Genomic DNA, 16,069 nt, shown 5'->3' with positions numbered 1-16,069 from the left:
GTGCAGTAACAGCATGTTTTTGTGTGTGTTCACGGCTGCTGCGTAGGCCTCTGCCCTCCCCTATATTAAGCACTGACACTCACAATGTACTCAATGCTATGATCCCCATGGGCTGCTGTAAAAACTTTTCACTGCAAAAAAATGTGTCGACTACAGATATGCACACTGCTGGCTAATTTAATCTGTTCAAACGTGTCCTTCTGGAAAGATCAAGAGCATGAGAAGCACAGATGTACTTCTGCAATGCAGACGTACTGTGCTCTCACAGATAAGTCACATGAGTGGAAGTGATTGAATGAGCAACTCATGGAAAATTATTAACCAATTGAGACTTGCCACATAACATAATTCGTTAGTTGTCCATTATGATAACTAATTGTGGCTTGAATAATATTCAGGACATGCTGTTTTACTAACCCTTCAATACTTTGTCTTGTAAACTTCTGTTATTTTTGCTTGCTTGATGTGAGCTGTAACACTTTTATTCATATCAAAATGCTGAATGGCTAAACTCCATTAAATCTTTTTTCCATCCTAATGCATGATTTTTTTTTTTCTTAAGGAATTAATTGGACTACTAACGTTTTTTGAAAAACATGTTTACAGGAGCAAATCAGTGAGTGACATCACTGAGAGTGAGACGAACCTCAGCACCTCGGCGGTGGAGTTGCGCTTCGAAGAGCTGCAGAAGATGCGTACTCGGATTAAGGAGAATGAAGATAAGTGGCAAGATGTGAGTATCGGATCACATGGTTTTGTTATTGATAATATTCATAGCTGCAGATGTTCGGCCTGTGATTCAATGAAAGTTGAGACTAGTAAGATGTCCTCATAAGGACCTTGACTACTTCGAGTCACATCAATAATAAGTAGTCTGTAACTGTTCAGTGATACTTCGTAGTGTGAATGTGGTTGGACTGAGCTTCAATACAGCATCTAGGTCATATACGGGCCTCTAATTCACACGGGAAAAGAAGTCGGGTGGAGCCAAACAGGCAAAATAGGACACCGGCAAAATCTAGTCCTCCCTCACTCCTCAATCTGTCCTCGTATCTCTCCACCCTTCCCCTGCACTGTCCCTCCTACCGTTACTGCTTATGAATAAGCACCTGTGCTCCAGTTATGGAGGCTGAGCGTCTTTCTCCTCATCCCTGCAGGATCTTTCAAGGTGGAAGAATAAGCGCAGGAGTGTGAATTCTGACATTGTGAAAAAGAAAGAAGAGCGAGAACAGATCGAGCAGATCACTTCAAGCGACACCAGGAAATCAAAGACCTTGAAGGAAATGCATGATGAGAGGTGAACATCCATTCCTTCAAATCAAGCTGTAGTTGTGTGTCTCTAAAGCTTAAACAGTACAAAACTGTATATTTAATTCAATATTTAATTTAAATTATTAATTTAGTTTTATTTTATTTTCCTAATTGTAATTTATTTTTGTTATTGTGTGTGGTGTACTATGATGAAATGTTGCTGTCACTGTTTGTTTTTTGTCATTTCTGTTGTCTGTTGTAAGTGCGGAGAGTGTAGTGTGTTCTACTTTCTCTGATCCGCTGTCTGCTCATTGTAAAAGTGTAATCTAATCGCGGTTCTTGTCCTGCCTCCCTCCTGCTCCTTTTCAGAGAGAGCCGTGAGCAAAGCAACTACAGGGACAGCTTTAACTCCATTGATGATGTATTTGAAGAACCTGTACCCCGAAGCAGAACTCTGCCAGCACGTAGCTACACCATTGACACCCCTTACGCCCCCACGGAAAAACCTTCACTACCCTCCATACCATCTATGAGAGAAAAGGAACCTGTGGCTGGCACCCTGGCATCACATCAGCCCGATTTTCCTAGCAAACCTGATCGCTCTAGCCCAGATATCCCACTTACAATGAATAACAGCATTCAGGAGAGCAAAACAACAACCCAAAACCTTCTGGATGATCCAGTTCCTGCTTTCTCCTACAGCAACACCAGCCTGATTAAGCCCACCAGCATGATCAAGCCCATCGGCGTCAGTAAACCCAGCAGCGTTCTCAACAGCTCAGACTCGATTAGCAAAACTAAGCCAGTTGAAAACTACAGCAGCACCATTAGCTCATTGTATAAGCCCAATTCAATGGATACAAAGCAGTCTGGGCTGGATCAAGTTTCTGCCTCCCTCCCCAGGAGCTACCAGAGATCAGATAGCGCAAGACTCACCTCTGTAGTTACGCCCAGGCCATTCGGCACACAGGCCACCCGAATAACCTCTCTTCCCAGAGCATTCACGGTGAGTTGGCCCTGTTTGGTCTCAAACACCATGATGCCGTTTTTCTTTTTTAATGAATGAAGGTCTTTGAGAACATTATGCTACCTGCCACAGTGTGCGATCGATTTACAATGAAGTTCTGATGTAATTACAGCTCATATGAATTATAAAGAATCTAATTGAGTTACAACACAAGAATAAAACTGTAATGTGGAAGCCAGATTTGGCAAAGCGTACAGTGTCATTAAAGAGTGCAGTGGTTCTGGAAGTAAAAATTATTTTTCAAACCTTTTAGATGGATGACTCACTTAAGCGCACCAATGGAGAGACAGACAGCCTCAAGAAACCTACAGTTTTCAACCGCTATGCTCAGTATGTGAAAGAAGATGAGGATATGTCCCAGGAAAGCCCTAAGCAGAGCAGTGACGAAGAGGAGAGAACCCCGTCTCCTGTCCCTCCGATCAACAAGGTGTTGCCCCTGCCTAAATCTTCATTCCCTCTCATCCCTCCAGTTGAGGCAAGACACTCCTGAGCAAATCTCAACTACAAATTACAATAACTTTGCATGTGAAATTTGCTTTTGCTTTAGAAAATGTAGAGACAGACACACAAGCACTTTATATTCAGTAAATCTGACTAAATCCAGAGCATTTAAAAAGTTTATAGTGACATTTTGTGGTCTGGGTTGCCTTCTGTGTAGATTAATGGCAATTTGGATGTCAATGTTCCTACTCCTCAAAGTAATTTAGATTGTATTACAATAAATCTCAATGGCATACTCCCGAAAACCAGAAATCACTTCATGTGAAATCACTTCACTTTCTGTGTATAGCTGACCTGTCTGTGTCTTCCAGGTGGACTACAGTGAGATGAGAATCAGCCTAAACCAGAAACCCAACAGCAGCCGGGACTTTGGCTTTCAGAACAACTGGGACTCCACTGGGGTCCGTGTCAAATCTGTAGTTCCAGGTAAAATAAACTGTTTAAGTCCTCTGAAATAGAAGTGATGTAAAAAGTGATCTCATGTGCTGCCCAGTGAATTAATGAAGCACAAAGTACAGGCTCTACCTCCAGCTTCAGACAACGTCTGCTACTAAAACACATGTACTGTACTGCTACAGTATATAGGGCAGATATTTTTCTAGGTTAAATCTGATGAGCCTCTAGTTGCCCAAGATAGCAATGGAACAAAATGTGCATGAAACAAAATGTATTGTCTGAGATGCTAAAATAAATAATGTTTAGTTATATAAATCACAGTTTGGGCATCATTGTCATTCCTATAATTGTTTTGTGGAGTATTTTACATTTATTTTGTGTATAATGCATGTGTGCAATGCAGGCAGCACAGCGGAGCTCGGTCAGGTTAAGGTTGGAGATGAGATCCTTGCGGTGAACGGGCACCAGGTGGCAGACATGAGCTATAATGAGTGGAAGAGCAGTATGGAGGAGGCATTGCAGCAGGGAAGTCTGCTTATGGACATCCGCAGACATGGCAAGAATAGTAAGTCCCCGCCATCTCATCGAGTGCAGCTCTCACTACAGCAAGCTTTGGTAAAGCTTTCAACAGAAAAAACATCGCCAGACTTCTTATTGTAACCTTTTGCTACATATTGCAGACTAAGATCCTCTGTTCTTGGTTGACCCTGTAGTTAAAGTCTATATATCTACTGTAGTAGCAACACATAGTGTGTATCATCTATGTTCATCTCGTATATGCTTGTCAGTTGTGTGTTTGGCTTTCTTGTTGCTGATATTCTTTTTTCTGCTTTTTTTCCCATTTAAAGGAAAAGTTCACTCAAAAAAATGTAAATGCTATTAATATTTCCAAACCTGTATGCTGCTGTTTTTTGTGTGTGATTTAAAAAAAGACAATTTTATTAAAAATATATATGTATGCTTAAAATATGTATAGTGGACTGTGTCAAGCTCCAAAAAGGACAAAACTACAATAAAGTACCATGAAAAAAGTCCATATGACATTTGTGCACTATATTCCAACTTTTTATTTTGTTTTGTTTTATTTAAGTTAAGATTATTTTATATGGAGCACATATTTTAGTTTTATAAAATAACCGTTTTTCATTTTTGGGTGAACTATTCCTTTGTCTACCTTTCCGTGGTGTGGTTTCTTCAGTATATATGTAGTGTGTTTGTATTTTTCCTAAACAGTGCATTATCTTAGTTTCTAAAGTAAGTGGTTCTTTATATTTTCAGTGGTTCATATTTTCAGTGTTTACTAACAGGCTTATAGTTTGTGACTGAAGGCAGATCAGAGGGCATCTGTAAGCTTGTCGGTAAACCTGATGTCTGTGGAGCTCATTCTGACTGCATGGCAGGGGAAGGTGGTCTGTCTTTCATCCCCACATTTTAGAAGTATTTACCAGACACATTCAGTTTTTAGAATCTGTCTGTAGTCGTACATCTGTTTTCATAGTTTGCTAATTCTCTGTTTTTGAAATGAATGGTTTTGTTGACATGCCACAATCAGACTGGGGCAGAGACCTACCTTCCCTTCCATTTAAAAGCCATAAGACCATCAATCTGACCAGTCTGGATCCTCTAGGTCCCTCTGAGTCATACCTCAGCACCAACCTGGATTTCACATCCCAACAAACCAAGGACAACGTTGTGAAAACCATGAATGTCAGCTCACAGCCAGGCAATGTGAGCAGACTAATTAATTACCTACTATATATGGCACTTTATTTTTTAGTTGGTAATTGAATGTATTTTAAAGCTTCTTTCATAATGTTAAACTGATTACCTTTTTTCCACAGAATTATGGTTCAAATGGAATAAATGGTGGTTTCCGTGAGGATTCAGAGAATATGAATAATAAAGGTAAATTACTATTTCAGCTAATTGCTTGGAAATATTCTGTAAAGGTTTTTTGTTGTATGCTTGTTTTAATAAACGCATGTTTGCAGAAAATTTGCAAATCTTGTTCTGAGGTTGTTTAATAGCTTGACAAGAATGCTTGTTTTTGATTAACTTAAAACAGTGTGATAAAGATTATTCAAAATGAGATCAGCTTTCCAAATGCTATGCACATACTGTGTTTATACAGTGTGTGTGTGTGTATATATATATATATACTGTATAAACACAGTATGTGCATATAATTTAGATAGCTGATCTCATATATGGTACCATTTTTTATTTCTACCAAACTTTTTTTAAAGAAAGCAGTGTGGATTAAGAATGAATTGCTAAATCTACTTCCCCAGGACAAATTCATCTTCTTCTAACATTTTTATCTCCTGTGTAGAATCTGAATCCATTTCTGTGAAAAACTTAAAAAGGAGATCAGAGTTTTTTGAACAAGGTAACAGAACAGCATCAGTGCAGTGCTGATGCGTTCAGGCTATGTGTTTCGGGGGCTGTGGGTAAACCGCTAAGTCTTCATCCTGCCATCCTCCTCTCCTCTCTCTAGCAGGAGCCCCTCATAACCTCTGTGCTCTTCCCTCAGGCTCTGCAGGGCTCACAGTCAGTTCTCTGGTCTACCTCTGTGGTAAAGGGGGGGTTGAGTGTGCAGTGTCAACTTCCATCTTGTGCGCTGCTGACATGCTGTCTACAGGAGCCAGAGTACTCTAAAAAGTAGAGTAAAATTGGCGAGTAAATAGTGCAAAGGAACAAAACAAACTAGTTTATCTAAAAATGGCAACTCTGCCATCATTCATCACTGATAATCTTCCCTCCAATAGGCTGTGAACCACAGACAGATCAGAGTCAGTAAGTTTAACTGGATAATTTTTAAATCTGATTCATTAAATAAACTTGTGAAGCAGATCCACTGATTCATCAAAAAGATTCTACTCGCGCTGTCAGTGCGAACAAACCTTAAGAGTTTGTAAATTGTTTTTAAAATATATCTTCATTAGTCATTCTCTGAGGCCTCTGAAAGACAGCATGTCAGGACCATACCAACATCCAAAGCACTTTAAATAAAAGTAGAAAAAAGTACTTGCTGATACCTTACTTACAGTCCCATATTAATATAATTTCAAAGATTTTCCCCACAGGTATAAATGAAAGAATTTAGGATAAGACAGATATGAATATGAGACTGTTTTACCTTCACACACTCAAGTCATTCTTGCTGTATATTCTTGATTGTAGAAGCAGCTCAGGAAAATAAATCCGTAATCAGTGTGGAGTGTGTTGGTATTGTGTTGTGAATGCAAATAGTGCATGCTGTGCTGGGCATGGATGTGGGGTTTGGTTTTACTAATAGCCAGTGCTTCTGCATGTGGCATTGCATATGGGGAGGGGACTGGACTGGTTTGTTTATTGAAGTCTTTGCATGCATTTGTTTATCCGAGTCTGCATGTGGTTCTAATTTAACATTTATTTATGGTACTGTTGGGTTATGGGTTTCTTATTTTTTAATAGATTGTATGTTATCAGATATTGGGATGGAATGCTGTTCATGTGTTCCCTTCATGCTATGATGAAGGTTTTTTTTTTTCAAAATGTACGCTACACTGTCTAAGAAGAAGCATCTAATTGTAGCTCTTTTTTACAGGTGGATCTGATACAGCAATATCGAATGTAAGTTGAGTTTCAATGTTTTCTTTTAATCCAACCACTGTTGCTTATATGCATATGATCTGATTAATTAATAATAAGTGAATTATAGGGTTTTGGATCTGTGACATGCCAAGATATTGTAAAGGATATCTGGGATATTTTATTTGACCAGTGGTTGGCTCCAATAATTCAAAGCGTTTTCTGTGTGTGTAGCTTCCCATGCCCTCTATCACTACATCCACTACACGCTGGTCCTGGGACCCAGAAGAAGAGCGCAGACGTCAGGAGAAGTGGCAGAAAGAGCAGGAGCGTTTGCTGCAGGTGAATAGTATATGAGCTCAACCGTTGTGCTTTATAGAGTTATGGCCTAAATATGGGTTATGTTGTTGGGTAAAAGAATATATAGCATTTAAATGAATAGTTGTGAGATAATTTTTTCCTAAGGTTGTAGAAACTAGTTCTGGAAGGAGATAAGTATTGTGCTGCTGATCATGCAAACTCAAACTGTTTTTTTCTTGTTCTCCTTGTGCAGGAGAAGTACAGAAAAGACCAAGAAAAACTTGATGAGGAGTGGAAAAAGGCACAGCAAGATCTTGTCAAAGAGGGCCCCAAAGATTATGAGGAGGTATGTTATGTATATGTCATGTTATGTCATGCATTTATTTACAGTAAACCATTGTTGTATGCAGGTCAGTATTTTATGGATGCCTCAGCAATAATTAGACCATGTTCACGGGAGAAAGTATATTCCAAAAGAAATATAACAGAATTTATAAAAAATAATTACATTTGCACATATTACACTTTTCAAAAGTTAACATAAATAATCTGGTGATTTTCCAGCAAAACAAAACCTATTATTTTATCTTGTGGGATTTATGTAAATGCCTGTAATTTCATATAGCTACATAAGGGCATGCAAACAATTTTTTTTCTTCAGATTTTGTAAGGGGTATGTCATTGTTACTGTCAAACAACTCTTTGATTGTTGTTGAACAGGAGATGGAGCTGAACAGACACAACCTCTACTCCCCTCTTCCCTCCATCAGACAACCTACTGTTTCATGGGAAGAGCAAGAGGCCTCCAGATTGGCCCAGCAAGAGGAAGAAAGGAAGAAAAGAGAGGAGGAGAGGCTACGTTTAGAGGAAGAGAGGAGAAAAAGAGAGGAAGAGAGGCTGCGGTTAGAGGAAGAGAGGAGAAAAAGAGAGGAAGAGAGGCTGCGGTTAGAGGAAGAGAGGAGAAAAAGAGAGGAACAACAGCGTCTTGAGGAAAAGAAGAGAGAAGAAGAGAGGAAGAGCAGAGAAGAGGAGAGGCAGCGTTTAGAGGAAGAGAGGAGGAAGACGAAAGAACAAGAGCGCCTTGAGGAACAGAGGAAGAAGAGAGAAGAAGAGCGCCTCCTTCAGGAAAAAGAGAGGAACAGAAGAGAGGAGGAATGGAGGCAACTGGAAGAGCAGAAGAGTTTTCAGGATCAAGAGTGAGTTTCTGCGTTTCAACAGTCATTAGCTGGTTTCACTTGTTTTAATTTTATGTCCCATCTTTCATTATCTGTGTCATGCTAATATGAATGTATCATTTTCTCAAGCATGCAGTTTAAACAGGTTTTGTTTGTTTTTTTACTTCCAGAACAATAACATCAAGGAATGGCATTGAATAACATGCTTGACAAATATATGTATTAGTCCTGCTTTAAATACCAAAGTAACCTGACTAAACTAACATTGTCTGTGTTAGGGCTGGGCGGTATGACACTATAAATTTGTAATACATTCTATGCATCGGTACTGTATGTATATATTAGTGAGCATGACTGCTTTGCATTATTTACACATTAAGAGCAATGAAGAAACATGGAATAATGCGAAAATACATAGTGAAATTAGTTAAGATGAGGAAGCCTATACACTGTAAAAAACCTACTGAAAAAGTTTCAGGATTCTTTGATGAATTAACATTAAGAACAGCATTTATGTAACTGAAATCTTTTGTAACAGGTTTTACTGTCAACGTACTGACCCCAAACTTTTAACACTATAGTATAATAAATCAGTAGTAATATAAAATCCTTTTTTTTTTTTTTATACATTTTTTAATAACTATATTGTGATACATGCTGTTGCCGCGATACAAGATACTCATGCCACGATTTAAGATTTTAGTCCTGCTACCCAGCCCTAGTATGTGTTTTACTCATGCATTAATAATCACACTAATTTATCTTCTATTAATGTTGTCCAATCATGACTGTGTGAACATCTGCTTGTCTGTGCTGATTCTGCTGTTTGGCCACAGTAAGGTGGACTCCTTTGGCTATACCAATGTTTACCCTGAATTATCCTACTCGCACAGGTAAATTGGACTCTGCTGTTTGCACTACCATTTTTATTTAACAAAGTTGTAAATGAATGCAATGCTTTCAGGCTATGCGTCCATACAGGAGTTATACATTGATAAGATCTTTCATCTGAATGTTTATCGGACCGAGTAATCGTATTCTCTCTTTCGGTTCGGTTTGCAGGTCCATTTCCAAATCTACTCCAGAACTTGATGAGGTTGCAAAACCAGATATTAAAGGTCAGTGCAGCTTTTATCTTTTCCTCTAACCCTTTATGCGTGTCTATTGTTGGTTTGACAAATAAGGGGCCGCTGAGACAGCATTCCTGAAGAGCGTGTTGTCAGTGTGCCACATGTTGTAAGGGCTGGAGTTAAATCACACAGACAGTACAGTGGTGTAGAGTCTGTGGCTCTCTTCAGGTGTGTACAGCAGACACAGGGGGATCGCAGGATGGCTGCTGGAGGAGGAACTGAGGCGAAAGAAAAACCCTCAGATCCAGAGAAAGGAGGCAGCGAGTGAGCTAGAGCTTGAGAGGAGGAGCATCCTCAATGCCATGAAATACAGAGACCCAGAGAGAGGTGGGGCGGCTCGGACCCATGCCAATCAATCAGCTCAACCAATCAGCTTGGCCTTATTTTCTGCAAATTTGACAGATGCAATGTCAGCAAAATCAGATGTAATCGAGTCTGTGTCCATGTGATCAGTGTGCATTTGATTAAAAACTGTAATATAAAAACAGTGGGGTCAAACAGCCTGAGAGAAATGTTTCTATTTTTAAATTGTTCTAATTTTATTAACTTTTTTCAAATGATCTAATATATATTACACTAGCATTTTAAAAGTTTGGGGTCAGTAAGGTTTTTTTTTTTTTTTTTTTTTTTTTTTTTAAGAATACATTTATTCTGCAAGAATGCATTGTTAAAATATTCTATTTCAAATAAATGCTTTTCTTTGAAACTTTCTATAATCATTAAAAAAATGGTCACAGTTTTCTCAAAAATATTAAGATGCACAGCATAACTTTTCACCTTTGATAATAAGAAATGTTTCTTGAGCTCCAAATCAGCATATTAGAATGATTTCTGAAGGATCATGTGACACTGAAGAATGGAGTAATGATGCTGAAAATTCAGCTTTGTCGATCACATTTTAAAACATTAAAATAGACAATAGTTATTTTTAAATTGTAATAATATTTAACAACATTGCATTTATTTGATCAAAACAGAAAAACAGTAGTCTTAGTGAGCTAAGAGACTTCTTTGAAACAACTTTTTTTTTTAAAATCTTGCCAACCCCAGACTTTTAAAAGGTTGTGTATATTATCAGTAAAAAAAAAAATACTAAGTTAAATTTTTTAAGGATGTCTTAATTTTGGTTATCCTCGTTTTGCTTTAATAACAGCAACACAAGAGCTGCATGAACTTTATGTAAAAAACCTGATGATCATTTTCTTCAGCATGATTTGAGATGATCCTGTCTGTGACTCTTTTTTTTTTATTGCCAGGCTTACATTTATATTTTGAATCCCAGATTTTCACTGTGGTCTTTCTGTGGACATTCAGACCCCACTATATATATATAATCATATGAAGATTATCTGAAATCAATTGCTCTTGATGTGAAATTACATGATATTTATCTAATTACAACTTGTCACTATGTTATTAATGGTAATTTTTGTCTGAGCAGCAAGCGGTGGTCTGGCTGAGGTCAGCAGGGACTATAAGAAAGAGCCTCTATCTCGGGCTGAATTGGAAAGGCAGCAGATCCTTCAGGAAATGAAGAAGAAGACTTCCTTGAACACAGACAACAGCTGGATTCGCCAGGAGACCTCTGCCAGTGTCACCGCCAAAGAACCGGTCGATCTTCCCATTAGGAGGTTAGTATATGCCAATTTTTCTTACTTTGTAAACAATGAGGAAAAAAACGACTGAGTGCTCCTGTAAAGATACAACTGATGTTACTTGTGAGCTTCAAACATTGACAAACTCACTTTTCTTGCAGGGGCGAGTCTCTTGACAACCTTGATTTGCCTCGTTCCTCCTGGAGATCATCATGGAGCACATCTAACAGCACCTCGTCCATACCAGACTACAGCCGTCCTCATTCTGCCCTCTCTGGCTCCTCGTCGTACCATAGTGGACGTCCAGGGTCTGCCAATCTAGAGGCTTCTCAGTCCATGAGCTCCCTTAAGCAATCCTGGTCTTCATCCGCAACCACACCAGAGCCAGAGCCTCGAGCTCCACAACGAAATAGGTATTCTTTGCTAAAAGAAATTGTTATTGGTTTCTAAATACTCTAAAACAGTGGTTCCCAACTAGTGGGCTTTTGACAGCAGAATAATAAAATGCAACTAATTGTGGATAGCAAAACAAAAGACTTATCAGGTTTTAAAAGGTGAATCAATCAAAAAACCATCCATTTTTGTTGTTGACATCAAAGGCCATGTGTCCTAATAAACTGCAAATTTTTTATTTAAATTAAGACAAGTAAAAAAAAATCCTAGTGCATTAATACAAAATACATATTTATTTTGTTTTAAGGATTGTTTTAAGGAAAATTCTGGCATTTTCTCCCCCTTGTGTCATTCCAAATCTGTATTTCCTTTCCTCTGTGGAAGACAAAAGAAAATAGTTGTTAATTAAACAGTTATGGTTCCCATTTACGTCCATTGTATGGACAAAAAATATAATGGAAGTCAATAGGAACCAAAACTTTTTAGTTATTAACATTATTCAAAATGTGTTCAGCAGAAGAATGAAATGCATACAGGGTTGGAATGGCATGAGGGTGAGTAAATGATGACTGAATTTTCATTTGAATTAAAAAAAATCCCCCTTTTTTTTTTTGCAGTTAATATATAATTGGCCCAGTGTTAATAGGCTAATAAATGAATATGATAAAGGTGCACTCAACTTGTTATGACCACACCTTAAGAATGTTTTGTTGACATTTTATATGATAAACAGTTTAGATACTATGTTGGGCTGCCACTTGATGTCTAATTTGGCTCATCAAGCAAAACCATTTGATAACCACGGACCTAAACAATTCCATCCATCCCCATGTGTCTCCCATATTTTTGTTGTCTTCAAAATGTGTTTGGACCCCACATAAGCCATGGGCTGTGTACAAGTCTGTTGCTTAGCCCTCAGATCATGTTTTGTGTAATCTAGGTCAGTGAGTGGCAGGAAAATCTGTTCGTTCTGTAGTACACCACTGGGCAAAGGAGCAGCCATGATCATCGAGTCCCTGGGGCTCTGTTTTCATTTGAATTGTTTCAAGGTGAGCTTTCAGCTACTCCGAGCTCAGGTCAAGCCTGGCTTCATCAGTGACTAACCTGACTAATCTGCCCTGCCTGCTTTTATGATTATTCTAATCAGTTGTTGTGTGCACATGCTGTATAAACTCAGCCATCAAAATGTCAACCCAGAGAATCAAAATGCCAATTCTAACTCTCTAGCTGATTTGTGGATAACGACACTGACAGCTCTGCCCTGTGACTTTCCTTTCTTTCCGAAAAGACTGTAATTTGTTTCTCTCAAATGTAAAGAAACCATCAAGAAGAAACCATGTGCATTTTTAAAAGGCTGGACTACACAAATCCATTTCTGCCATGATGGAATAAGTGTGATTTTGCTTCAATAATTGTTGTACTGTGAAGATTTTGATTGCATCTGTGTCAAAAAATCCCATGACAAAAACACACCTTATTCACTAACCACCTATAGTCTAACTTTACCAGTTACCCTTTATGTGCTGGATTAGCACTGCACCGTGGCATATTTAAATAAAAACTAGATTGCGTAAACACACCTCATTTATATGCAAATTAGAATAGAACAATAAATTGCACCTTATTCACTAAATTCTAAGTACTATTTGACTGGTGCAGTGAACATTGTGCTATTATAAAGTTGTATTTAAAAGGCATATTTGTGTATGTGTCCAATTTGCAAGGGTAATTCATCAAATGATGATAAAAAGTGTAATGATGGGACATATATCCAAAAATGTTGTGTAATCAAGCATACTTTCTGTGTGCTATTTAACTGTCACAGTGGCCCGGTTAAGAACTCCAGATTGCAGTAATCTGCTGCATCTTCCATAATTTAGCACTCAAAAAATGGCCTGCAAGATGGTAAATTGCACTGTGCATAGTGCATTTAGCTAGCCTGGGAAAACCCAGACAACTTCCGGCAAAATTAGATTTGCTCTGAAAGTTAGTCTGGCAAAGAGCTCATTCAAGCCCATTTCCAATCCGTTGAAATCGCGGCACCAGTCAGAAACGTTGGGGCGGGCTTTACACGATGACGACAGCGCTGGGATTTTGAAGCAGATTTTGTAGCCTACATTACTAAGATGGATGCCGCCGTCGAACATCACTCGTTCGAATCAGCTATCGCGTCTGTTTTACGCGATTTGAACGTTTCCTTTTTGTTAAAAATCGAGCAAAGAACAACACTCGGAGTCTGCATACGTCATCTCCTTCATCGCTCTGATTGGTTTTAGGTCTATCCACGACGTCCGTCGGTGACGCCCCTCTGGAAATGATTTGTCTATGACGCTTTGCCAGACCATAACTCAGTTACAACTGAGAATGGTCTGGTTTAACCAGGCTGGCATTTAGCACATTTCTGTAGAGAATCGGGTGCTAAAACAGCACAGACAAGTGCGTGTAAATAAACAACGCTATCAGTAGGCATTCTTATTTAATTCCCTTCTGAATTTATTCCTGTCTTTACCTTCAGAGCAGCCATATGTGGCTCATCTAGAGCTTTATCATTCCTCGCACATACTCGTCATTCTCCAGTGCCAGTCATATGTATTTCTGCTCATCCTTTTATTCACACTGCATTGTCCTCTTTCTAATCTTGTTGCCGGGTTATTTCTGGTCCTTTGGGCTGGTGTTACAACTTCAATTTCATATCCTCTTATGCTGCTGCCTTTGACCTCAAGCTAGGATTCTCTCTCTCACTCTTAGATGGAGGTGAGTGTATGATATGGCAGTACATTGAGGATTCTGACTGTCTAACAATGTGTTCTTTCATCTTGCGTTTACAGTGCTCTGACTGCAGGTCTGATTTGGGAGGCTCAGAAGCAGGAGCAGAAGTCAGAATACGAAACCAACAGCTCTATTGTAACTCCTGCTATGTGCGACTCAAAAGTAGGCCAGACATCTCTACAATATGTGCATTGTGCAATATAGTGATTTCTGATCTTCTTTATGACTATATTTGTTCTCTTTCTAGCTGGGCAGCCCACAGCCATGTGATCTTGCTGTACTGCAGCAGATTGAGGAAGAACCAATCACAGACAAGGAACTGTAAACACTAAAGAGTGTGTTGGAGATGTGATAACCATTGAGTGATTCAGCCAGCCTTGATAATTCAATGAACTTCTATTCTTCCTTTTTTACTTATGAGAGGGTGAGATTCCTAAGGTTATGTTTATTTGAAAGTATTAGTAATTGTTTGTACAAAAGGGACGTGCATGTACCTGAATATGAACTATGCATTTGAAAAGATAAATCATACACTGTCTTTTTCATCATCACTGATTGAAAGATTCTTATGATTTCTTGCTGGTTAACAAATATTTGTATGGTCCTAAAAGTGTTTATATTAATTAATAGAAATATGCTATTTTATTGTTATTCCTTGTCTAGGTTTCTCCTGCAGTATGTGTTATATAAGGGTTTGCTGACTAAAATATCCTGTTAATATTCCACTTCATCTGTGTGCCTTTTTGTTTTTTGACGGGGAAAGATAATTAAGGATAAATCCGTTTAGAATTTATTTAAAATGGCATGGTTAGTAAGGAGCACTCATTAGTTATATACTGGTAGCATCTATTTTATGCATCTGAGCAATTTCTCTGCTGGGGGAACAAGAATCTAGAACAAAAGCAGTGTACTCACTAATAATTGTAAATAAAATTTACCAAACTATGTCATTCCTGGGTGTGATTTAGTTGACTAATCTCTCATTAATAAGATTTCTACACCTAAGACTAGACTGAATTCATCATTGCTGTCTCCAAGTAACATTGACTCACCTTTCATAGAGTTCATACTGTAACCTCATCACAGTTGCAGGGGAATTTCATCCAAAACCTTTTGGTTCATGTATTTTTATTACATAGTACTACACTGCATTTCCCATGATACTATGTTTTCAATGAGTGTATTTTTGTTGCTGTTCCCTAATGATATTACAATTGCACACTGCCAACATCTGTTGGCAACTTACTGCTGGTCCTCTGAATCAGATGTATCAGGGCCTTGGGAGCATTACGATGAAAATGTTATATGCAGCCAATAGTTTTCTTACTTCTAATGGAGAGCATCAGCTGATTCTCATATCAGAGTAGTATTGCCAGATAACTAGCAAGTAAATACCTATCAATATAAACATTGTAAACATTTAAAAAGCTAAATTTCTCTCTGTCTCCCCATGTGTATTTCACTGTCTTTCCTACCCTGTATGGAACATATGGCACAGTTAGATCACCTGAAGCTAAAAAGTGAGTGTAATTTTTTTCTAGATTTACAAGGGAGTTTCCTTCCAAGAGTTTCCAGTACTTTCTGCATCATCCAGAAAATGTAAAACTCTAGTTGGCTACTTAGCCTTCTTAGCTACTTATTTATTATCTATACTTTCTCTCTATTTATTTCTATTTGCTTAATAAACCTGCATATTCTAACGTCACGAGATGGGATTAAGGCCCCGATATAGGCTACTCACGGCAAAGTTCTTTTTCGTTTAGGGATAAAGCGAAGTTCGAAATCCGTGCGCAGTGATATAGCTACTGTTAGCGATCATCCGACGCCGCCCACACTGCTGAAAAGCGACGGTTCGATGAATATGTCCTCTCGATAACACAATAAACACGCAACAAAATTGAGAAAACGGCAAGCTTTTTTTTTTTAATAAAGCATAAGAAAAGCAACGTGGATGTTTGC

At 38.4% G+C, this 16,069-nt stretch overlaps 1 protein-coding gene across 14 annotated transcripts in view; it reads left to right on the top strand.

Moving 5' to 3' along the window:
* lmo7a (LIM domain 7a) overlaps positions 1–15,060 on the top strand; it is a 55,612-nt gene extending 40,552 nt beyond the window's left edge. For 4 of the 14 annotated variants that reach the window (XM_056251842.1, XM_056251841.1, XM_056251839.1 and 1 more), the window contains 22 exons: positions 607–733; positions 1,158–1,297; positions 1,621–2,257; positions 2,532–2,705; positions 3,091–3,205; positions 3,579–3,740; positions 4,728–4,903; positions 5,017–5,080; positions 5,508–5,564; positions 5,673–5,750; positions 6,765–6,790; positions 6,983–7,090; positions 7,302–7,394; positions 7,769–8,244; positions 9,060–9,116; positions 9,286–9,341; positions 9,522–9,680; positions 10,795–10,984; positions 11,110–11,361; positions 12,282–12,390; positions 14,170–14,272; positions 14,358–15,060. In XM_056251842.1, the coding sequence (XP_056107817.1) occupies positions 607–733; positions 1,158–1,297; positions 1,621–2,257; positions 2,532–2,705; positions 3,091–3,205; positions 3,579–3,740; positions 4,728–4,903; positions 5,017–5,080; positions 5,508–5,564; positions 5,673–5,750; positions 6,765–6,790; positions 6,983–7,090; positions 7,302–7,394; positions 7,769–8,244; positions 9,060–9,116; positions 9,286–9,341; positions 9,522–9,680; positions 10,795–10,984; positions 11,110–11,361; positions 12,282–12,390; positions 14,170–14,272; positions 14,358–14,380 (3,382 nt within the window). In that variant the 3' untranslated portion in view covers positions 14,381–15,060. Of the gene's footprint in view, positions 1–606; positions 734–1,157; positions 1,298–1,620; positions 2,258–2,531; positions 2,706–3,090; positions 3,206–3,578; positions 3,741–4,727; positions 4,904–5,016; positions 5,081–5,507; positions 5,565–5,672; positions 5,751–6,764; positions 6,791–6,982; positions 7,091–7,301; positions 7,395–7,768; positions 8,245–8,393; positions 8,810–9,059; positions 9,117–9,285; positions 9,342–9,521; positions 9,681–10,794; positions 10,985–11,109; positions 11,362–12,281; positions 12,391–14,169; positions 14,273–14,357 lie in introns of those variants that run through there. The other 10 variants (XM_056251834.1, XM_056251831.1, XM_056251835.1 and 7 more) reach the window with 10 other exon arrangements.
* The last annotated feature ends 1,009 nt before the right edge of the window (positions 15,061–16,069 follow it).

The sequence above is a fragment of the Rhinichthys klamathensis genome, unplaced genomic scaffold, assembly GCF_029890125.1.
Source record: "Rhinichthys klamathensis goyatoka isolate OS25496 unplaced genomic scaffold, OSU_Roscu_1.1 h1tg000090l_1, whole genome shotgun sequence".
NCBI classification, from domain to species: domain Eukaryota; kingdom Metazoa; phylum Chordata; class Actinopteri; order Cypriniformes; family Leuciscidae; genus Rhinichthys; species Rhinichthys klamathensis.
The sequence above is the reverse complement of the archived record's forward strand: the minus strand, read 5'-3'. Positions and strand labels throughout refer to the sequence as shown.